Here is a 24,491-nt window from a genome sequence, read left to right on the forward strand (position 1 = left end):
GGCAAAAGTAGTTGTGTGTCTGTATTTGGAGGTTTTGCTGGCACAGGGACCCAAGTAAAATCCTTGTAAGCATAGAGGAAGCCAAACGTTTCATTTTGCGGGCAGTTCTTTCTTGGCCAGTATGGTATTACTGAACTATCATAAATACATTCTGACTTGATGTTGGGGTTTCTTTCTTTTTTTAAAGTTATTCCACTTCAGTGAAGCCAGCATCTAAATTTCTAATCAAGATATCTGTTACAAATGAGCATCTCTCTTCAGTGAAATATGTGCATTGAAATGCTTGTTCTTCCTTTCTTAGACCAAAGGTGGAAGCTGGTTACTTCCTAAGACCAAGCAGTGACTGTCCTGTTTTGAAAACACATTTTCTCATTAGCAAGTACAAACCAGTGAGTCATGAGTTAGTTTTCAGCTCAGCAAAGATTAGGTGCCAGATGATCAATCTGTGTACAGGTATGACTCAATTTTATCCAAGATGTTCATTTCTGGGCTCCTACTGTGGTTGCAAAGAGCTGTCATCTTTTCTTCCTTCAGGTAAAAGAAGAGAGGCAGGATATCCTATTAATACTAAACCACTGTATTATTATTGGAGATATCCACTGAAAGTTTGCAGCACATATTTAGTAGAACCATTTTGTATAAACTACCTGTGTTGTTTTCCTTTAAATGTCTTTTGAGCAAGAAACTTGCATATGTGTGAGATGCATCTTGGTCTATAGAGTAATGGACCCATGTCAGTAAGGGACTCTGGCAGCTCTTACAGAGAGGACAAGCACAGAGATTGTGCTCTAAGCTTTTGAAAGCCTCCTTAATAAGAGGGGGCCTGTGTTGTTCCATAGGTTCTTACTAAGTATAAACTAAGTGTTGTATATACATAATCACATCATGGTTGTTAGTATTTTCTTAATGGAAAACTGAAATAAAATTACCCTTCACATCATGGTGAGCTCACAACTTGTAAGACTTTACAGGTGTATTAGCAGACATTAATATTTAATAAGTCCTATTCTTAATAAGATTTAAACAAAAAGAAATACATATATATAAGGACCTCGTGGTTATAAAGTACAATGCCAGGGTTACAGTGATCTCTGGATGCACGTGAAACGTCATAGTATCAGATTTTCAAAGAAACAGACATGTGATTTCATACAAAATTTGGAAATGATGAACAAAACTTACTTTGATGTAGCTTTAGGGCATAGGAACAGAAAGTTTGTTGTTCAAACTCTTTCTGTTCTATTAAACTGTTCTTATCTCAGCCCACAAGTTTTACCTTTTTCCTTCCAATTCTCTCCCCCATCCCACTGGGTGGGGGAGTGAGCGGCTGCGTGGTCCTTAATTACTGGCTGGGATTAAACCACGACAGATGCAGAAGGTGTTTTTCCAAGGACCCGATAGCTGCTCTGCAACCAGTAGCACTAATACCATTAATACTGTGGTTACTGATGTGTGTGTCACCACAGGCTGATATGATCAGAGGTAACTTCTAGGCAATGGAAATTAATTTCAGTATGTTTGCATGAGAAACCTTCTCTTTTGTTTTACTGGACCTTCTCATTGGGGTGGAGATTTAAGAGTGAGATGCTGGTTAGGTTAAAACCCACTAGGGACAATTAACATGCAAGACTAGGCAAATCTGTGTTGGAATGAGGTAAGGGATACCAATTCCAGATGGAATAAAAAGGAGTCTATTAGAAGAATTTAAATCATGGGGGTGTTTCTGTTCATTTGAATTTGAGCAAGTACCTGGCTTTAATTTTCGATAGTAGTGCAAATGAGCAGAAACTATTTGTCTAAGGCAGGATTTGAGACTTATCCGATAAATACTATGTCAGAGGCAATCACTCTATATTCTTGGAGAGAATAGCAGTTTTCAACTACTTCTAGAAGTATATCAGTCTTGATCACAAGAAATATCAGTCAGGAAGTTATCTTAATTGTAACTAAGGTAAACTGGAGTGCAGTTTAGAACAATGAGCCCAGGGCTTGGGTTTCAGGTGCTACCCTGGTAAAAAAGAAATTGTGCTAAAGAACAGTGTAACTCATTTCAGAAGACAGCAGATCTTTTAAGGCAAATTATACTCAATTTGATGTGACTATGGCTGAATTTTCAAGCATACCTGTACAGTTCTGCTGAAGTTAGTGGAGTATACAGACACCAGAGTCAGAATTGATTTATCTTTGAATCTCAAACCTTTGTGCCTTGCTGATTAGGCAGCATATGTTGTTTGGGGCTCTTGTGTTTTTCCAGCTTTCCTTGTAGCTGGCAACAACTGCATATACCAAATAACAAGGAGGTGGACAAAATGCAAGGAGACAGTAAAATACAGTACTTTCAAATGCATCAGCAAATACCAAGAACTTATCCCATACATGATCTGAAAAGAAAAAATGGTTGATTGAATTTGGATTTGTCCAAAACATCTGCTGTTTCTGTTCTTACAATCTGGTGACCAAAAGGGAACGTTAGAAAATGTAACTATCTCTAAAGTGGAGTTCAAGAAAATAATCCCATTTCTGAATTACAAAAGACTGATATTTTTTTTCTTGTTTTAAGGGAACTGCATGAGTGGGATCATCAGTTCTGACCTGGACTACTTGGTTACTGTGGTGATGTGATTTGTGCCACTGTTGGCATAACAACATGAAATTTAACTACTTGCAGCTCAAAAGTGGCCTTTCTTCTGCTGTACAGTGATGATTTCTTCTTCCATTAGTTTTCTATCACTCTCTCTTCACAAAGCAGGAGTGGCTGATACTGACACCTCATGACAGTTGCTGGAATCACAATGTGCCAGTCAGGACAGCCTTTGGATTTAGGAGTTACACGAAGACTGCACACAATAATATGTAGTAGCTATGTTGGCAAGCCACAGACAAGTGTAATGTCATGGAATAGCTGATATCTGCAAGGAAGAAGCTGTCCTAACTATTGAGGCTGTTGGGATCCACAGTAGCCACCTTCCATAACAAAAGCATCTATCAACATAGTGAAAATGCTATCCTGTAAGAAAGAATTAAATATAGCATACATCATTGTCTAAAAGTATGCATGTGCAAGCCCTCCTGAAACTGAAACACTGCCACCAATGTACTTGAATGAGATTTACTTTGCCCTAGTGTTGAAGGGGAAGGGAGTATAATGCTGTTTTGAAATACAGACCAGATTTTTTTTGTGTGCATTTGATTTTATTAATTTTTCCCCAACTCCTTTACATGCCACACCAAATAGGTCACAGGGTTTATTGATGTAGACTTGTAAATTGGAAAAGAATTAAAGCCAGTAGCCTGGAACATCGGGACCTTGCAGACCTTGGCGAGTAACCTGCAGCAACAGTGTGAGTGTGCTCATGTGTGGTGCTGCTGGAGTCTTCCTCACCCAGAATGATCAGGTCTTCTCTGGTTGTCCTCATTGTTCAACTGTGATAAGACAGCCTTTATCCACAGTGCATGTTTGAACCTTTGGGGACAGTTGCTGGAAATTTTGTAGAGGTTATATATTTATTTGCTTTCCTGAGAGCTGTTGCAATCATTCCAGAGCACTGCAGAACGATGTGATGTTAACACACACGGAAGGAGTGATTCAGCTTGTCAGAAATTCAATTAAAAATAAACACATAAAAATGAAAAAGCCAAACCAGAATAGGTATGTGCTAAAAGCCCTTTTTGTGACTGGTGAATCTGCAGCATAATTCACGTTTCCTTGCAGCTGAGGGATTGCAGAGAGACAGATTCCCACCTGCTCTTAAGTTTAATCCTTGCATGACATGCTTTAACTGGAATACCCATGTTACCAGTCTGGGACCGATTCGGTGCTATGCTGTGTGTGTACACGTACCACAAATAGAAGGTAGAGAATTCTAGGATAAGGTGAAGAGACTCATTCCCTGTTACTCCAGGTTTCTTCCTTCATTAATTCATTGGTTTGGTGCCTCACTTCTTAGAATCTTTTTGCTAATTTTAAAGGCCATTGCAGTTCCACGTTTGTGCCTTGAGGGGCTGCATGCTTCAGCTAAGGTGCTTCCGTAGGAAGTTTATTTGGTGCCGCTGGACTGCAGCGTGCTCTCTTCATAAGGAGGCACTGGATCTGGAGAGAGCTCAATGTGAGCCTCGTCCATGGAAGTCTTCATGGTGGCCTCCTCGTAGGATGGAGGCAAACACACAGTGAGGAACGTGGCATCGGGGAGCAGAGTGGAGTAGTGGAAACTCTGTTCGCTGTTCCAGGGCAGCACGGAAAGGAAATTGGACACATCATGCTCAGGCAGGGCCTCGGGGAGGTCGATGCTGAAGATCTGCCCCTGCGGAGTGGGGCGCTGGCAACGGCGGTAAAGGAAGAGCAGCAGGAATGCCAGGAAGAGCATCATGGTGGCAGGCAATATGATGCACAGAAATGGTTCTATGTCGTCTTTGGTTGAACTTGTCTGTTGTCTGCTCTGTAATCAAAGCACATAGGTAGTGTGTTGGACTCCTGGAGACCTCCTAATCAGAGAGAAAAAAATACATTCTCCATCTCCCCCCGCTATGACGTAGCAGTTGCTTTTCCAAATTAGTTTCTGTCTGCATTAGTGGCAGTCAAGCAATATGTTTTACACGCTCATGAATTGCCTAATTCTGTTTGCTGGTCCATTAAAACAAATGACAACTAAAGACAAAAGAAATGGAGAAGTTGCAAAGAGTGGTGGGTTTCTAGAAAACCCTGTCTCCAATGGGGGAAAAACCTAAAAACCTGGAACTGTATGTATTTTGGTATGCAATTTTTATTGCTCTTGGATTATACTGGGTCTTCTTCAGGGGACATCGGTCCAGCTTTTAAAACTTGGGAGAACACTGAATTGCAGAGGAATAGGGCTAGTGATTCACCACCTATTGTTGTTTCTGTCTATTTGGAAAACTCTACTGTTTACTTTAAAGAACAAATATTACAACGACTATCCCTCTCATCAGGACCCACTGCCTACAATACCTGTTCTTTGGGCTGTTCTAACCTTACAGGCCAGCCCCAAATAAAACACTGTATGTCAGGACAGCCTGGACTGGGGCTTTTTCTTGAGCTTGTTCTCCCAGCTGTCTAAGAATCATTTTCCCTATTTAAAACTGAAAAATGAACTTATGGTCTAAGAGTAATAGCAGTTGTGACTGCTGTGTCAACTTTGTCTCCCTCAAAATGTAGCACAGAAGACCTCTGTCCCACAGCTTTTGAATTGTGCTGTAGTGTTAACAGGGGTTATAAGCTATTGTTAAAAAAACCCAACATTTGTGCTTTTCTGTTGTATTAGCTTTTTTTTTTTAAATTTAATATAGCTTATTTCCAGTCTGACTCTATCTAGCTCTTGCTCCTAATAACTGCATCTCATTCAGAGTCTAGTCGAGAGAGGGGGTGAAACTCAAACCCTAAAATGCTGTTTATTATCAATTCATTCCCTTTGTAAGTACTTGAAGACTGTAATCAGATGGCTTTCTCACATTTTAATGGTGAGACTAAACAGGTCAATGGATCAGATTTCCTTTATTTTGACGAAGGCAGCTTTTAAAGCTAGGAGAACTGGAGTGGTTCTTTCCTCAAAGCATTTGGAAGCAGGGATCCAAATGGGCTGTTTGCAGTAATGGTTCTGTGAAAAGGGCCAGTAACTCCAGTGCCTCCTTAGTCTACAAAAGCTTTCTCTGCTTATTCTTCCAAGAGTCATGATCATTCTTTTAGCTACAAAATCACAATGTAACCTACGTTCATCTCGTTATTTACCAGGCATTTGTTACCTCTCCACTTTATTGGCATATTATGGAATTCTTAGTATATGGTCATGCCTAAGAAAAAGAAAGTAAATATGTTTTGGCTTCTAACAAATAGTGTAGGGGAGATTTCTGCTTTTTTTCCTGAGGTATTGTGGGTCTGAAGCCAAACCCATTAAAGTAATTTTAAAATACATTGAAACTTTTGTGGAATAGCTATTGAGCTTTTTTGCCCAGCTGTCTTTTACCACAAAAATGCATACTAAAGAACTATTTCATATTTACTGATCATTTCTTATTAAAGAGTTTCTGGCAGTACAGGCTGTTGTCTTACCTGACCATTAAATGAGCTACAGGAAACAGCAGAGTTGGAAGGAACTGTTCAGCTATTACTCTAATGCAGATGTTAAATCACTTTTTAAAAATGAGGGTGGTTTTTGTTTTTTTTTTTTTTTTGAAGTTTGCTAATGCTTTTTTAGTATGTCTTATGAGGTGCATAAAACACTTCACAGGAGAATGAGAAAAAGCATTCAGTATTATGTTTGTGCACTACGTATATGGACAGTCACTGGTACTGTTGTGTTACTGATACTCTTATAATAAATATTTAGAAGAGCTGAGCTTATACTGGGCAGCATTATTCATGATCAGTGAAGAGTATGGTTTTGAGATCCAAGTGTAAGTTTTGGGTTTAATTTGCAGGGAGCAGGCTTCCAGTCAGGTTAAGTGTTGTTCTTGGGATCTGTGAGTTGTATACTATTGTGGTGGTTTGTGAGGATATAGGGTGAGAGTGTGCCAGCGTTTCCTGCATGAGACTAGTAAAACATATATAAAGCCCTGATTCTCTTAGCTTTAAACTCAGTGCCGCTTCCCTGTAAATTTCACTGAAAGGATATTCGTGTTTTAAATAATGGCCAAGGACGGCGCATCCTTCGTGTGCTGGTGGAAGCACAGACTAGTGTTACGGTTGCCTGACACATCCTGGTGTAAGACACGGCCTCAGACAAAGACCGGACTTCAGAGAGCCTGCAGGATGGTGAGGAGACAGAGGAGGGACTGGTGGGTTGGATGTGGATTTGAAGCACAGGATGGGAACTGCTGTTTCTGAAGTGAGGAGCTGTGGACTCGTCAGGGGATGGCAGAGCGGAGAAGGGGGCAGATCAGAGTTGTGCAGTGGTGTGGACGGAGAGCCTCAGCTTGTGAGGAGGATGCGTAAGATGCAAAGCTGTGGGGAGGAAAGCCAAAAGGCAACTGAGAATGAGGGCAGTAGGATTGGTTAGGACCAAGAAGAGAAGTCTAAGGAACAAATGGTGGGGGTCCTCTCTCGCTGCACCAGTCCCATTCTCTTTGCAGAAGAAGAAAAAGGGAAGGGCTAGTGGCAAATGGGGAGGCCAGGGAAGGAAAGGATAAGCTTGATGGAAGGAATTAAGAAACGGTCTTGGGTCTCAGGGGAATACTTTGCTCCAAAGCCTTAACTGGAACCCAGCAGTCTTGGGACTTGCAAAGAAATACCCACCAACAGAAATATGTAAAATATATTATTGTTGGAGGGGCCAATTTGCATCTAATGGTAAGAAAATGGAAGAAGAGAAACTATTTGTAGTATGAGCTAGCTCAGATGACCACAGTCTGCAAAGTAGGTATAAAAGGACAACCTAGATTCATTTGGGTCTCAGTGTGGTTAGTTGCCTGAAAACTCTCCCTTTTTGTTTAAAAACCCTCCAAGAATAACCTATAGCATTGCTTCCAAAGTTGCAAATTCAAGCCCTCAAGGCTGAATAAATGCCAGAGTTTTGGAAATCTGTGAATCCGTAATTTGATCCACAACACACATCGTTTTTAATTATGTTATTGTGTACAAAGTGCCTACTCTAGGGTTGTGATAGCTTGCTTAGGGAAGAAGACCACAGTACCTCAGGGTAGTGCGTTGCAGGTTATGGAGAGTATGTAATGACCAAGTCAGGAGGCTGGGGGAAGAGAGAATACTGCCTGCTAATTTGTGATAGTGAATGCTCTCCTGGGGAGCTGTACTCCTGTGTCTGTTACTGAATGCTCTAGTGGGGGCAAGATAGTTCAGCTCAGGTGTTTGTGGTGGGTTATTTGTTAGTTGTACCTCACTTTGAGTGCCTGGGTTGAAATCCCTGGGTCTGGTCTGTAGAAATTCTGCATCTGCGTTGCTGTCTCTGAAGGTGGAAGAGGGATGCCCTAAGCCTGTAAGTACTTTATTACACTAAGGGGTCTGAAAAAAAATGACATAGGCAATTATGAAACAGTTCATACCCTCTTGTACTCCCTGAAGTGGTCAGGCAGTTGGACTAGATGATCGTTGTAGGTCCCTTCCAACTGAACTACTCCTATTCTATCCTATTCTATCCTTTTCTATTCAAAATAACTACACAAGTGCCCGGTGACTATCTATTCAGTCATGTGTACAAAACAAGACACAAGAAATTTGTTGTTTGAAGAAGACCCTGGGCTGTATGTTGAGAAAGGTGGGCAGAGCAGCACATTGAATGGCTAGTGATGAAGTGAATACAATGTCCTGTGAAAGAACAGTGAGTGTGTCTTACTACAATCTGCAAAACAGTAGCATGTGAAGCAAGTAGGATTAAGGATTGAGTAATATGTTTTTCTGTATGCTAACAAGTAACAGTAAGGACCAGTTTTCCTCAGTCTGGGTTTCAAAATGTCTATAACTTTTTAAACGCAGCTAATGTTAAGCCTTAGCTTTCCTATTTGGGTGAAATAATCTGTAGGCTACTTAGTTTATTATTTGAGTTGAAATTTGTTTTAATAAGTTAATACTGCCCCACAGATGCCCAGAACCTGAACAGGGACTTACATGTCCATTTCGATACTGGCTTCAGCCAAACATTTATATGGACTGATTTTACATTGAGATGTAGTTCAAAAAGCTGATTAACTTCTTGTAGGTATATCCATATATATATCTAATGTATTGGGAGACAATTGAGCAGCATTAGTCTCCATTTTTCTGTTGTGATTTTGCGCCCATTTCTGGGACGAGTGGCTAAGGGGCTACTGAAGAATGTTGCAAAGATCTTGACATAAAGACTTGGAAAATCTTACAGCCATTAAAAAAAAATTATACTAAAAATATAAATAATTTTAATAAAATGAAACAAAGGTCACATCATAGAAAAAAAAATAATTGCTCTGAAGTTCTAAACTAAAACTAAAGTTCTAAACTGAACTAAAACTAACTTCTGAAACTGAAGCTCTAAAACTAGAAAAGGAACCAGTGTGTATAGGTATCAAAAATAGCTGCCAGAACTGGAAAATAAAATGATCTAGAAATGAAACCGAATCTTTAGCAATTGAAATGAAAGTGTAAGCAAATAAACCAACTGCAGAACATATATAAAGTAAAATCCTCTACTGTTTAACACCTGGAAGTTTCCAAACCAAGCATATAAAGTGACTGAGGGAATTATTTGGTAGTGTTTTCTTGACTGGTTTGGTTTTGATGCTGCTGCTTCACTGGCGGTCAGTGTGCTCTGCCTGTGTCATCACAAGCAGCTATTATCAGGTTTGTAATTGACAAAAATAAGGCTCTGATTTCCAGCATGAAATAAGTTACAGACCCATAAATACAGGGAAAATATCCTTTATAAAGAGAAAGGCAGAAAAGGGCATGAGGGTGAAAGGGATTATGTTTCTAAAAAGTCCTCTCTTTTCCCAGAAATGACTTTTAGTGGGATGGTTTGGCCATTGTAGGCTCATGTTTATTCCCTTCCTTTCATTTATATCTTTGTAGGGACTGAAGCAGAGGGTCAGTTTTCGCAAACACTGAGCACAGACTAGAAGTAGTAAAGCCTTTCATTAGTAATCTGTCTGCCAAATTTTTTAACATGCTGAGCATGTACAGTTGCCAGTTTACTGTTTACATGACCCATATCAGTTTAGATGAGCTTTTATTCGTTCCTGTTGGTAAAGGAATGAAATGCAGAGTGCAGCCGAGTTGTGTGGCATTTCCATGATGAGTAATGGAATGGGTTTAGAATTGAACTCTTTGTCTAGACAAAAGAAGCCTAGTACCTGGCTTTGAAGGGAATGACCTAATAAGGCTAAACATGAGTTTAAAGAAAGCTTTCGTGTAAGGATAGGAAAATGAAAGTTTATTTGGCTTGCTTAAATTCCCATTGAAGTGATTGTTTGATTGGTGCCAGGATTTATTGTGTTGTTAATGATTTATTAGGGTACTAAGAACTTTATTAAAATTATTTGTATTAATATAGGCCATATTTATACTAGTATCTTTTGAAGTTGAATCAGAAAACTGATACTTCTGAAATGTTTTAAGTGGATTTGGAACGAAGTCTGCTTTGAAGTCATTAGGTTGTGATCCACACATAGGTGCTTTTCCAAGCTCCATCCTACTTCTTAAAGTTGATTCATTATTGCTTGTAAAAAGCAGAAACATATAACTCTGGCAAATAGTTTTTGTATACATTAATTATGACACATAATTTTAAAGTGAGCTTAGATTTACACTGAATTTTCAAATACTTGTTAGAATGTGACTCTGGTGATGCTGTTTTTTTCTCACTGTCAGACAAAACCAGTCTCAAGGTGTGAAGACATTGCCTTTGCCATTCTAACTCTGGCAATGTTACTGATGAGGTAGACTTTGTTAAAATTGTAGAGGTGTTTAAAAACTACTTTTTCTCCTATTTTGACCCTACCCCCTTTTATTTTACAACGGTACACTTGATACCTCAGCTAAGTAGCATGGCCAGTTCATTTATTAATGCTACTTGACTCAGATGGTCATTTACTGGGGATATACGTGCACCTTAAATTATTATTTCTTTTGCTGTCTCCCAGACAAAGCCAGAAAGGCAGGCTGTGTTTTCATCTCCGAGGGCTATTTCCCTCCCCCCACTTGCCTGCATGTGATCCTCTCTCGCAGAAGTAATCAGCGCACAGCTTAGGGAACAGGAGTTCATTGCTGCCTGCTACTGACTCTTAACATCTGCAGAAAGGCTTCATGGGACCAGATCCAAAGCATAAACATGCATTTAAAAGAAAGGAAATCAAGGAATAGCAGAATGCATTATGCTTAAAAGAAATTAACTTCTTTACCTGCTGCTCCATCAAGATTTTTCCATCTAATGTTTTTCTTTCCCCACAAATGTGTTTAAAACAACAGCAATATATAAATGCTCTGACTCTATGTAATTGAGCAGTACTGCTTTGATATGTCTCGGGTATTTACTCTGTGCTATACACTGAGGCATTACACAGATGTACACACACATGCAAAGTCACAGGACATGCCACAGAGACAAGCAGGAGGGTACAGACCTGAAGCTCTGTTTCCAGAAGTGGCCCACCCGGTTCACTGTTTAGCCAGTCATAGTTTCCCCTGTCAGCGTGTCCAAATTTTCTCCAGCTGCTGCCCAAGAGCCACCTCATGCTTTCATTAACCTGGTCTTCTGTCTTCGTGCCTCCACCTTGCTTTGCTGCTCACAACCGCGTCCCCGCCTCCCAGCCTTGACCCAGCTGGGCTGCTCTCAGTTAATGATCCCTCTTAAATGATATCCCGTTTATAGTGGAAAAGAAAAAAAGAAGTTAGACCCCCCCACCCCACCCCCCCCGTCGTCAGGAAGCCAAGCAAATAGATCTCAGAGCCTCTCCCCACTTCCAACTCAATCTCTCTGGATTTGCTTCGGTGGCCTACATTACCAGCAAAGCTGGCATCAGGTATCCGGGAGCCGGGACTGATAGCGCTCTGATTGGAGCGCTCCCTGCATTAGGATTATTAAAAGGGGAATTTGCATGTGAATCTGAGCCCACATGGTCATGACTCCGTGTGGATAAATAACACTCTATATTTAGGTATCTAATAAACACTTTTTCCAACAAAATAAAAATAAATAAAACCCCCGCTTCTATGTTGAGAGCAAAGGTTCCCCCTCAGTTATGCAGTGCGAGGAGGAACCATGATCCAGGCAGTTTTTTTCCTCCCTGTTGCTGGAACATACAGTAAACGGTGAGAGTGGTTTCTGGGTAGAGAGGCAAGGACACAAAGCTAAATGCTGTGCTGAATTATTTAGCAGCGTTAGGGTGTAGATGTTAATGATAAATCCAGAGAGAGAGCTCTGCCAGGAAAGCTTTGGTCACTGAGAGTATATGATTGCTTTCAGTAATAACGAGTTGTCTGTTCAGTTAAGTCAGGACTCGTTTACAGCTTTCTAGGATACATGTTGTTAAATGGCAATTGTTTCCAGTGAGAAGCCTTTGTGCTGTTTATCCAGCAACCCCCCTCCCCCCCCGATGTATGTTAACTTCTGAAGGGAGGAATATTTAATCTAAGTTGAAAGCTGAATCAAGGTTTAACTCTTACTGAAAAGTTGGAGGTGTCTTTTTCTGCCTTGCTGTGAGCAGAGGGAGAAGCTGTTGGTAATGCCCCATTCAACTGTGGTGTATTTTGCATGGTTTCTCAATGCTAACCTGTTCAAACAAGAGTTGTCTGGGACTGGTGATACAAAATTGGGGCCAGAATTGTAACATTTTATTTCTTGCTTGGACTTCCTTTCATCAACTCTTCTTCTGAGCTCATGGCTCCCAAAAAATTGCAGGCCTAATTGGCAGCAGGCTGAACTCCCGCAGCTCCAACAAGGGCAGCTGGAAGTGCCAGCACTCGACGTTTCTAATGAGAGGACTCTGGAAGAGCCTGTTCCAAGGCTGGCTGTGATCCCTGCGACTGCAGCGTGCAGGAGTGATTTACCCTGCAAGTGAACCTGGGCTGTGGGAAAGAGAGGGCGTTGCTTGATAAATCTGTCCCATTTTGTTACCGAAGTTGCCGGGTGAGCAGTGGGCAGGGAGCAATAACATTGAATGAGGGGTTGGTCTTGGTGCTGAAGCAGGTGCATCGTTCGTTGGAAACTGGACCCTGGACCTCGCTCTCGCTTCTGCTGAGGAGGTCCCACATGAAGCTAGAAAGGTCACCTCAGCAAAGCCCTTGCACGCTTGTGAGAAGACTCATCCTTTCCTCGGTGCCTCGCTTGTCATCTTGGAAAGCACTTTGAGAGGTGGCGAGTGCTTGCAGCTGCAGCCAGAGCCCAGGGAGTTACGCTGCGAATTACAACGTCCCCTGAGAAGCAGGGCCTAAATATGGCTTAACAGGTCACACCAAGGCAGTGAAATACTTCTGACTTGATGCCTTGACACCTTGTACGAAAGCAAGAGTGACGACCATCTCTCCCAAACTGGTGTTAAGAACATAAATTCCTTAAGGAGTCTTGTGACTGTGTAGCTTAAATCTGTCATCTCACATGCAAGCAGGAAACATTCATATACTATCTTAATTAGGGTCTTAATACAGCCCCTAAGATTATTAATGCTATTTTTAAAAGCTTGCCGTAAATTTGCTTTGGGACTGTGTCATGAATAATGAGGAGAAGTAAAAAATTATGTCTACTTACAGTGTAAACACCCTGTTTGGCATCCTTGGATTCTAGTTAGATGAATTTTAGCCAAAAAATAAGGTGTGTGCTCTTAAGACTCACTGACCTGATTTACTAAGTGCTGCTCTGAATTCTTGACCTCTGGAAAATGTTTAAGAATGATTTAATTTTGTAGAGCTGAGGCCAAATGGGAATTTGGGGAAATGTGGTGGTCTTTGTCATGCAGGTAATTAGAATATAAGATAATGATTGTCTCTCTGGCTTTTTATATAATCAGTGGACCCAGCAGGAAGATTAGTGAGAGTAATGGGGATACCATCTTTCTACTGCCAGTGATCAGACGCCCATTTGACATATTGCCTTTGTAGAGAAGATCTGCTCTTGTGCAGAACTGGAAAAGTACCACTTAAGACTGGATTTGTGATGGCAAATCTGTTGCAGATTTCTACCAGCTTTGTGGGGTACACATGATACTTATTTCTCCTTCTGAACAAAGAGATCATAAGTAGCAGCATGGTTTGGGCATGCTGTAGTGTGGAAGTTGGGGGGAGGAGGAACATCCTTAATTCCAAGCCCTATGGCCAGATGTCAGGCTTGCCGCTTTGAAGCATGGGGGAGGTTGACCTTTGGGGGTCTTCAGACCTTGACATGGACAAAAGTCCGCCCCCCCCCCCCCCCCCCCCCCAACTTGCTTTGTTTTTTTGAAATGGTTCAATCTCATAGTTGCCCTGTCAAATAATCTGGAGAAAATAGTTGGCATGGAATGGTACTGCCAAATTGATTAAAGTTTGGTAAAGGTTTGTAAAACAACGGCAAAATGATGTTTTTAATTGAGGCAGTGTTGCTAATATCATTTCCAGTGTTCTAGCAGGGAGAGACTTTCAGAGGAAGCCACTGCAGAAAATAGGCACCTCTGCTGTCCTCAGTATGAAGCTCAAACTGTCATAAATAATTCATCTTTCTGATTTGCTGAGATATTCGAGGCTAGCAGTCTAAGTCTAGGTGGTATTGCCACTAATATTGGTAGGGAACAGAATATCCACAGTGCTCTAGATGCCTTTCAAATTCCTTGCTACTTTCTTCCCCCAGTTTTTTTTTTGCTGCTTTCCACAGGTGGTTGTGAACATTCCCTGCTTGAACAACTGCACTGCTGTGAGGGAGGGTGTGAGGGCTAACCTGAATAACACAAAACTAAGAATTATAATGGGTGAGGTGTTACCACTGTGAACGGTACTGTGTTGTCAGGTGTAGATTCATCAGATGAAATGGAGGGAGATGCTGACTTTTGCCTATAACCAGCTGGTAGGTGCTGCTGTGTCCTTCAGGCAGGAGTGGTGTTGGCTCTTGTCCATTCTCTTTCACTTTGGTAATTAAGCAATTCATAGTGATTTGCTCTTTGGTAAATTTTTAACAATATTGAGATTTTGGCTCTGCTTTTTTTGTTAAGCATCAATACATTAGCTTTTCAAAAACAAAGCATCTTCTGAAGAGCACTCTCCTCCCCTCATCTGACCAAAACCATTGTCACTTCAAAGGGTAGATACAAGTTGGCATAGCCCCACTGAAAACCAGTATCTGGAGAGCAACATTTGTGGACAAGCTGCACATACTCATGGCCTGTAGAAACAGTGACAGGGAGACCCAGTTACAAAATGTGTGCACGCTGATGATTACAAAATATGTGTACGCTTACGTACCTTGACGTAGGAGCAGCAGCGGCCGTGGGAGCAGAGGTATTGACCCGATGCTACCGCTGGGTAGCTGAAAGCAAAACCTTTAGAGAAAGTGTCAGTGACAGACCTCAGGTTGCTGCCAGAGCAGGATTGCCTCCTGCAGAATATCCCTTAAAGTTTTGTGAGTATAACACTTGAAAAGCTCCGCGGCCACAGCAGACTGCTGGTGACTGACCAGCATCCATCTGACAATACTGTCTAGAGCTTTAGTTTTTTTATTACCTATTTTTTTGCAATTTCTGCCAATCTAGGTTTAATCCCCTTCATTTACAGTTAGTCATCCTTACCCTGCATTCTTGTTTTCTCTTATTTAAGTCTGCCAGTATGCACTGTATGGTATTTTGTTCCTATTTAGCCAAACTACAGAAATTCTTTTTTGTTTGTTTGTTTGTAGGGGGTTTTGTGGTTGGTTTTTTTGTTTGTTTTGGGGGTTTTTTTGTTTGCTTGTTTGGGTGTTGTGGGTTGTTTTTGTTTTGTTTTATTTCTTCAGCCCACTTTGCCTTGTGTAATCGCTTACCCATCTTGTCAATGCTTTGCAAACCTTTTGGGACGCTGGGACACCAAACAACCTGCTGTATAAGAGCACTGTCCAAAAGTGAGCTGTCACCTTTTGCCTCGGCCAGCAAAAGGTGGGCACTTGGTGGGATGGGCAGCTTTCCCTGAGCCGTGCTGCCGGGGCCGAAGCACCCGACGCCGTGTCGTGAGGTCCCTCGCGCAGCCGGGTGCCTGCGGCCCTGGGGAGCCCCTCTGCCCTGCAGCCGCTGGCGGGCAATATCCCCCGTGTCCCCTTGGTCCTGGGTGTGCAGTGACCTCTGTCAGCTTGCCTCTGAAGAATGTTTCTCTCTCCAGGAGACCACAGTGAGGGCAAAGGCTGGAAAACACAAACTTTTTTGGGGGGGAAGGGAGCTAACCTGAAAAGCATGACACATTTTTCCTCACTGTCCTAAAGTTGTGTGCGTGTGATTAAAGTGTTGGGGAATTGATTTCAGTGCTAGTTTGTGGTGCGGGGAAAGGGAGTCTGGATTCTGATTTTTGGTGGTGTTTTTTTGTTTGTTTGTTTGTTTTGTTGGGTTTTTTTGAGGGAAGTGGGAACTAAATATTTGGGGGTGTTTTCTATTTTTCAGGCTGAGATATGCCCATCATATTTATTCTGTCTTCCTGACGTGGTCAGACCCTCTCTTCTTTGCGCTAGTGTTGGCGAAAAGTGTGCTGCCATCCTGGGCTCTGACTCTCTGCTATCACAGACAGTCAAAATTTTGCCATTGACTCCTTGCAATGGGACAGATGTTAAGCTCTGTATATCGTCTTACCTGTCATAGCTAAGTGGGTTGTTGGCCAGTTTCCCACTGCATTATATTACCCCTATTCAATGTAATTGTAATCAAACAAGGGGACTTTTTTTGCTTTACTAAAGCTTAACTCAAAATGCGTTTATCTGGCCTAAGGAATACACTGTAAAGATGGCCATGGCACTTCAGTTACCCTGGTATCTGAACTCCAGTTGCTTGAACATTTATGCAGGCTAATTCATCCCGGTGCTGTAGCCTCCTGGTGACTGTGTGGCCTCCTGGAGCCCGTGGCATGGCTTTTCACATGCTTTGCCTTCGGTCTTGAAGAAAAAACGTTCTTGACTGATTCTGCTTCTCTGTGAGGGATTCTTCCTTTCAGGCTGTCACCTGCAAATGAGCACCCTTTGCTTTTCGAAAGTACATAAAAGATTGTTTTTGCTGACTCAAGGCTGTTATTTTCAGCAATAATTAAAACTGAACTTTGTAGCACAACATCTAGACAAAAAAACCCCAGAATTTAAAAAAAATAATTACATATGCACAAAGTATAGGAATAGAAAAAGCCATTCAATTTATGTAATGATACTTCCACCATTTCACCGTAACTTTCCTGAATGTGCTGCTGAGTTCAATTTACTTTTGAGTGATTCAGGGTTACCACTGTTCTGCTTGGGAATCCTGAACTTGAACTGGAAACTGGGCATGATCTACAGGTTGTCCTATACCAGTAATAAGCAAGAGGAAGCAAAGGTTAGCTAGATATCAGGAAGGTGGATGGCCTCTCTTTTGATCTTTCTCAGAGTTGTAAGCACTTGCCTTCTGCAGCTATTTAATTGAACCTGATCTTCATAGGAGTGTAAGTGGCCCTCTCTCCTTCCTCTTTCCCAAAATGTGGTTGCAAGCAGTTTGCAGGCATCTATTATGAGATAATCATAGAATCATTTAGGTTGGAAAAGACCTTTAAGATCATCATGTCCCGCCGTAAACCGAACACTGCCAGTGTTGCTAAAGACTGGAATTGCACATGCATTTAAGCACCTTGGGGTGAAGCAAAGCATTTGTGAGGAGCCCAGCTGACCACATATGCTTTTGCCTGCATACGCTTCTAGGAGCATTGCCATAAGCTTAGTGAGAGATTAGGTGTTTTGCTACTTTATAAAGACAATATTCCTAAAAGAAAAAAAAGGATCAGAAATGCTTCAGACAAAGGGAGCAAGGAAATGGAAAGGCACTAACTAGGGATAAATATCTGATGCTGCTGGTATATTCAAGAAGGGGGCAAAAGCTCCATGGCAGCAGGCAGCCTGAAGATGGGGAGAGAGAGGGAGGAGGGCAGCTCTAAACGGGTGTCTGCATGTGTATGACTGTGAACAAGAAGAGGCAGATGTTGGTAGGAGGAGAAGGGCTCATTCCATATGGTAGAAAAGCTTACTTCTTGCAGTACATCAAAATAAATGAAGTCCCCTTAAGTAAAAAATAGTCAGTCCTTAAATACACCTGAAAAAAATGTTAATTGAGATTTCCTATAGAAAATACTAATTTGGTAGCAATATGAAATGTGTCCTCTTTTCCATTTTTTTAATAAAGCTTTATACCATTCTAATACCAGCAATGCAACCTAATTTGTTAAACCATTAAAAATAAGGCTGAACTATTGGTTTTTTGCCTTAAATAATAATAATAAAAAATGATCTCCTACATCTGGGAGATCTCTACTCAATAGATTGTCTAACACAGCTGTAAAATTCGCCTGCGTTTAACTACCAACTACGGGCACCATTATAAATTATAATATTTGTAGCATCTACAACGATGGCTGTATCTCTCCTTATACAAGGCTTCAGGAAGTAGAGCAGATGTGTATGTTACCACTGACATTAAAGAATGGCACATAGGTTTTTTGTATCCTTTATCCACACCTTTTTTTTTTTTTTTTTTTTTTTGCTGATTCCTTCTAGTAATGTGTGCCAATATATGGAAATAAACTTTTAAGAAGAAAATGTGAATGTCTGGCTAACCTTAATCTGAGCTTTTAAAAGTAGGCTTTTAAGATTTATCTGCATCTGACCAAACACTATTTATTTTTACAGTATGGTATCGTTCATTGTATTCGGTGTTGCTTACCCTGATTGTTGACCTTGTGTAATGCTAAACATTAGATACGGACCTCACAAGCAATCTGCAGAGTCTTGTGCTGCATTTATGCAGTAAGTGGAAAAACCTAGAAAACTTAGATTGCCAAAATTTCAACCTTTCTTGCATGGTATGAAAGAATATCTTGCTATGTATGATCTTTATTAGTATCATCATTGCAGAAAAAAAAAAGATTAGAAAAGGGAGACCTCACTTGATGGATTCTCTTTTCTCTCAAATATTCTCATTTGGGGTGTGGATTAAAAGTTAATCATCCTCTTTTGCATTGGTTTGGTTTCAGGTTTTTTTATTTGTTTTTCCATAGTCCGGGAGCTCCAAATGTCTTTCATGAATAATAAGTTCTTGCTTTTTGGTCAGCAGCCTCCCTTTGTGCTTTTTGGTTGTGGGTTTTTTGGTTTTTTTGGTGGTGTGTTTTGGTTTTTTTGGGGGGTCTTTTGCATTTATTTTTTTTAATGTATAATTCACACAGGTTGAATCTTACTTTTTAAAAAAATCACTGCTGTTACAATAATCTTTTAGTGCATTTGGAATTTTTTTCCCCTGTGTGTTTTCAGGTGGTTGCATCTTCCTTCAGTATTGTGTGGGGCTTTAGTTAGTGCTTTATACTTCTTAGGCAAGATTGCTAATGACAGTGTTTGACAAAACACTATCTAATTCTGGCCACTGTGTGATCCTACTAAAACAACTTGGCCCATCTAAGTGCAGTCAATGATCATGCGATTTTTGCTTGACCCATAATGACTGAGTTTCAATCTATCTAGCAATTCTGTGTTCAAAATGATACAATCTTGTGCTGGAATATTGTGAATCCCTGTATCAAATCCCTTGAGACTGTATCTAAATACAGCAGTCTCTGTGTCAGTACTTGTTGCTAACACACTAAATTTTATACAAAATCATGATCATATCTTCATAGCTTGATTTGGTTAATGTCATTTGCTGCCAAAAATCTATCAACCCTAGATGCCAAAGGAGTTAGACTTTCTGATATTTTTGCTTAGAATCAGTGTGGCCAAGAGAGCACTGTTGGAGAAGGGGTAGGTCTTCTAGCTCCTAAAACTAGCTCAGTTCTTCACCAGATTGGAGAAAATGCAAATTACTTATTAGTCCTTTGTCATCACTTTAAGGCCAGGTGCAGCTCTAGAGCGGAAGAACCGTAGGTATTAACATATTATCTTACAGGTCAACATCTCTAATTACAGATTTAGAGAAGCCCTAATACCTTTCCTGTCATTAACAATGAATCTGTACGTCTTCATTTGTCATTGTTAAAATGCTTGAAACATTTGAAAGCCTGAGGAAATACAGCTTTTGAAATCCATTCCTGCCCTGAAACATATTTAGCAATAGCAGTAAGAATGAGTGAGTTGAAAATACCTGTATAATCTAAACCAACTGGTGCCATACACAAGATTGCAGTGGGTTGCAGTTGCCTGTATATGCATGAGGATGAGCGGTGTATGACAAACTGGACCAAAGACACAATAGTGGAGGGACCTTCAGGCTCTGTAGAAGCAGGGTTAAAAGGTTAGGCACTGCCAGTTCCTTGAGTGGCCTCTCTGAGAGCCAAGGGAGAGACCATAAGGAGAAAGCTGCAGTACACTGGAGGATGAGCTGAAGTAGCTGGTTACCCAGCTCTCACTGACTGGCCTCGAGCACAGATCAGGCAGGTTACTTGCTTCTCCTTAACCCCAGCTTATCACTGGTTAGGTGGCTTCCCTGAAACTGCAGACTGCATCTGTATGAGAACTGGGGCTGTAAATCGGGAGACACTTGCTCAGTGTTGTGCTCAGTCGTCAAGGGAAGGCCAAGGGACACCCTTGGCCTTTGTCCCTTCAGGACAAGGGAGAAAATTATTCCTGTCCATGGACTTCTGAATCCATATGAAACTCCTTGAATTGAAGTGTGCATTATTTAACAGACTATCAGCTGAGAGGCTTTGGGCAATTTTGTGCTGTTTTAATTTAGGTGAACTGGAACATCCCTTTGCTTGAAATAACACGTTTTGTGTACTGTTGCAATTCAGAGTTCACGTCCTGAAGCTGAATCTCCTGTTGTGAATCTAAAGATTTCTGCTTCCAACTTATGGGGAAGATGCGCAGCCTCCTGCAACCTGTAAAATAAAGATTGCTATAGAAATGAAATACATTAAGAAAATCTTGTATATAAAAAAGGCCCCAAATTTGCAGAGATGGCAAGAGCTTTATTTTCTCAAGTGCACTTGTTAATGGTTCAGCTTGTCAGCAAAATTGCAGTCAAGCCTAGATTTGAGGATATGACCCTTGTTGCACAAAGACAGGTCAGCTAGCCTTAAATACACAAAGCTTTATTAGCAGAGCTGATGGCATACATTGACTGCAAAATTACCTGAAGAGGCAGAGAAAAGGGAAAACTTCTCCCCCCCAGTCAGGTGGGAAGAGAAGTGAGGGAGTCCTAGGCAGGTGTCCTCCTCCTTGGGGTGTCCTCTTGGTGCAGCAGGTGCCCCATAACCCTTTACTGAGTGTGACTGCATTGTTTTTATTGGGAGCTGCTCAAACTCCCCATTAGTTGCTTTTGCCTATGATGCTGTTAGCGTTAATTCCATCACACTTGATGCAGTGCATGTGCTGCATGCTGATTGGTTGCTAAGCTTTGTTCATATGTGTTATTGGGTAACGTCTACCGGATAAATAGAGCCGTTACCCTAGTAGGTGCTGAAGTTACCTACTAAAAACTGTCAGGGGAAGGCTGAAGAGCTCTTACTATGGAGCTGTAGACTGGAAATTCACGTGTCAGGAGGCACAGAGGGGAAAAAGAGATGAGTTAAACACAAAAGGCAGACGTTTTCCGGCATAAGGGATATAAAAATGTTTCAGATTCGACCAGTGCAAGGCCATAAGGATAAGAGTGCTTCAGACAGCACACTAAAGGCACTGCCACAGTGTCCTTGGGCTGGGGAGATGGGAGCTTACAGAGATGATGCAAGTGGAAAGTATGCTATGAGATTGGAAATGAAAGGCCTTTGGTATTAAAAAAGGTAAGGCACCATGCAACACCCTCAACAGAAAACCACAGATACAAAGGCAAAGGCTTTAAGTGTGGCTTCTTAAAATGAGATGCTTATCCAGGCAGCTGGGGGTGGCACTGAAAACAGGTGATCATGAAAGAAACGTGGTGTCCGAGGAATGTGTGAATGATTGGAGGGGAATAATTACATGTTAGAAATAGCTGGGCAGTGGAACTGCTGAGAACCATTATTCAGTGTGGACAGCTTTATAGCTAACAGGTTAGGTTTTCAGCTAGCAAATTTAAGCTGCAGCCTGAGAATAATGCACTGATATTGAGCTGTATGGAGTTACGTGGTAGTGTCTCCTGTGGGAAGCTGACATTGAGGTGGGGGCTTGTGCAAGTAGAAGGGCCAAAACAGTAGCAAAATGCAAAGAAAATTCTGCTCTGGGGCTCAGGGAAGTTGAATGGATGATCTGAACAGTTCTTTCATGTGCACAGTCTGTCATGTCCTAAATCCAGGGGGCTTTATTGTCATTTGAGAGAGTACTGAAAAAACACCTACTGCAGTGACCCCCTTCTGGATAGTGAGTGGGAAGAGGGTGCCCCATGGTGCCTTCCAGTTCAGCCTGCACGGGCTGCGTTGACGCTGCTGTGCAAAATGTTGGTCCTGTGTGAAGCTCCAGTGCTGCTCGATGGGAACAGAGTTGTACAGTGAGGAAAGCTTGAGTCCAGGCTGATTATATGTGGATTTTCTTGTTAAAGAATGACTAGATTTTGCTTGGGGCAGTGGTGTACAAACAGAATCAGTTATGAACAGAACAGCTGAGGCAGTTATTTGATTTGATTTCTGCTACAACATGGGGATCCTTTCATCCCATTTCCAGGCATAGCCTTACACTCTCCAGGTCAAGTGACTTGGTTTGTTTTGGCAGGAGGAACCAGATGGCTGCTGTGGGGCAATGAGGCCTGCATGGGTGAGCAGTTATAATGGGCCCAGGTTGTAGGGGCAGCACTAGACCTGACTGGTTAGAGGTATTTGTGTTTTGATGTTGCTCTTCAGGGTTTTGGTTGGTTGTTGGGTTTTTTTTTGTTTGTTTGGTTGGTTTGTTTTTGTTGTTGTTGTTGTTTTGTTTTACTTTATTTGGCTCCAAACATTGCTTTCTGCCATGTGCAGGATGATGCCTTCTTGAAAGAGATGCTTGTCCAGTCAGCCTGGCTTGGTTTGATGGCTCAGGCTCTAAAAGAGACACTGAAAGTGATGTAGTTTGGCACTTGTGCCCTGCCCCAGGCTCTTCTTTCTCATCCTGTTTTAGTTCAGCTATCACTGCAGATCTGTGCTGTTGTCTAGGATGGCACAGCTTACCCTATATGCCTCCCACCACCTCTGACAGACACTTAGTGGTGGTCATCCTTCTTGTCCTACTCTCACTGCAGCTCTGCCTAAAAAATTCTGTGGTACGCTGTTACATTGCACTTCTGTTCCATCCCTCTTGCTGGTCTTGTTCCCTGAAATGCTAAGGGAGATTTGATTGAAAACTTGTAAGAAAAAATTATTAGCAAACTAGATTTAAACCTTCAATATTTTTTTTTTTTTTCCCCTCCATGGTTGGCTTTGCAAACTAATAATCTTTATTCTCTTGGGCTTGGGGCTGGTCACAAGAGTCTGCACTGACATATTCAATTATTTAGCGTCCTTTTAAAAGGAAAAAAGTGATGTATGCAAGAGAGATGTAAGATCTGCTCTGATGACCATCCCTGCAGCTGGGACTTTAAAAGAACATTTTTAGCAGGGCCTTCCTCTTGCGGTGCAACTGTCATGGTTTAACCCCAGCCAGCAACTAAGCACCACGCAGCCGCTCACTCACTCCCCCCCCATCCAGTGGGATGGGGGAGAAAATCAGGAAAAAGAAGTAAAACTCCTGGGTTGAGATAAGAACGGTTTAATAGAACAGAAAAGAAGAAACTAATAATGATAATGATAACACTAATAAAATGACAACAGTAGTAATAAAAGGATTGGAATGTACAAATGATGCGCAGGGCAATTGCTCACCACCCGCCGACTGACACCCAGCCAGTCCCCGAGCGGCGATTCCCTGCCCCTACTTCCCAGTTCTTATACTGGATGTGACGTCCCATGGTATGGAATACCCCGTTGGCCAGTTTGGGTCAGCTGCCCTGGCTGTGTCCTGTGCCAACTTCTTGTGATCCTCCAGCTTCCTCGCTGGCTGGGCATGAGAAGCTGAAAAATCCTTGACTCTAGTCTAAACACTACTGAGCAACAACTGAAAACATCAGTGTTATCAACATTCTTCACACACTGAACTCAAAACATAGCACTGTACCAGCTACTAGGAAGACAGTTAACTCTATCACAGCTGAAACCAGGACAGCCATCATTGCAATTCTACACAGAAACCAATTCCCCTGTTTTCTCAAGGGAAGATGAATTGCTTTTGGAGGTAAGCCTTTCAAACCAACAAAGAGCCTTGTCACCTTCCTCTCCTTACATGAGTACTGTAATACATTTTCAAAAACATTTTTCACTTTCTCATTATGTTTGACATTCTTGTTTCCTGAGCTTGAAGATTTGTCCGTTTCTGACCTACTGGGTGTACTTACTTATAGGGATAGATTTCAATATAGCATCTTATCCAGTTTTATTTTGATCCCTTCCTCTCACCATAATCTCTGGCACAAAGGAGAAACTGATTTGAAGTATAAAGCAGCCTGCCAGGAATGTAATGTAACATTCAAAAACATAGTAAATAATTGATAAATGCCACACAGGAAAGTAGTCTAAATTATTTTAATCTTAAGTAATTTTGTTTGACTGTGGTAGGGAATGGGGATGATGACAGATCTCAGAAGTGGTCACACTAACCACAGCAAACAAAAATAATTCAGCTTGGGCATATTTCCTCAGAGCTGGCAAACCAGAAGTATTGTCTCTACTTTATGGATACAGATCTCCTAATAAATACAGTGTAGATGAATGTACGATTCAACAGATTTACTAGCATGGTTTTCTATCAGGAGTCAGAAAATTGCACACACAGCAAGGATTACTTCCAGCAGGATTACTGAAAATACTGTCCCATTATTACCATGGTGGTACTTTCTGAGTGTTTGGGTGTATGGATGTGCCAGTGGTCTCCTATGCA

The 24,491-nt window shown here is 41.5% G+C and overlaps 1 protein-coding gene and 1 long non-coding RNA gene across 3 annotated transcripts in view; one reads left to right on the forward strand and one right to left on the reverse strand.

Moving 5' to 3' along the window:
- Nucleotides 1-24,491, forward strand: part of LOC138686087 (uncharacterized) — a 56,396-nt gene that overhangs the window by 14,640 nt on the left and 17,265 nt on the right. The gene's annotated exons all lie outside the window — the stretch shown is intronic.
- Nucleotides 2,763-11,620, reverse strand: SMIM28 (small integral membrane protein 28). Of its 2 annotated transcripts, XR_011325410.1 has the most exons (3): nucleotides 11,059-11,620; nucleotides 3,329-4,436; nucleotides 2,763-3,291 (listed from the first exon to the last, which is right to left on the reverse strand). XR_011325410.1 is itself a non-coding variant. In XM_069787210.1 (2 exons), the coding sequence occupies exons 1-2, from the start codon at nucleotides 11,167-11,169 to the stop codon at nucleotides 4,038-4,040; spliced, it is 510 nt and encodes a 169-aa protein (XP_069643311.1). In that variant the 5' UTR covers nucleotides 11,170-11,620; the 3' UTR covers nucleotides 2,770-4,037. The 2 variants fall into 2 exon arrangements, 1 of the variants encoding a protein (XP_069643311.1); XM_069787210.1 differs by having other exon boundaries at nucleotides 2,770-4,436.

This window comes from Haliaeetus albicilla, chromosome 7 (assembly GCF_947461875.1).
Source record: "Haliaeetus albicilla chromosome 7, bHalAlb1.1, whole genome shotgun sequence".
Taxonomy (NCBI): Eukaryota; Metazoa; Chordata; class Aves; order Accipitriformes; family Accipitridae; genus Haliaeetus; species Haliaeetus albicilla.

Bases quoted from the DNA above. Each gene is read 5' to 3' on its own strand.
- SMIM28 (XM_069787210.1), bottom strand. From the start codon at position 11,169: ATGAGGTGGCTCTTGGGCAGCAGCTGGAGAAAATTTGGACACGCTGAC. The intron at 4,437-11,058 runs GTCTGTACCCTC...CTTTGATTACAG, and splicing joins TTCTGGAAACAGAGCTTCAG to AGCAGACAACAGACAAGTTC.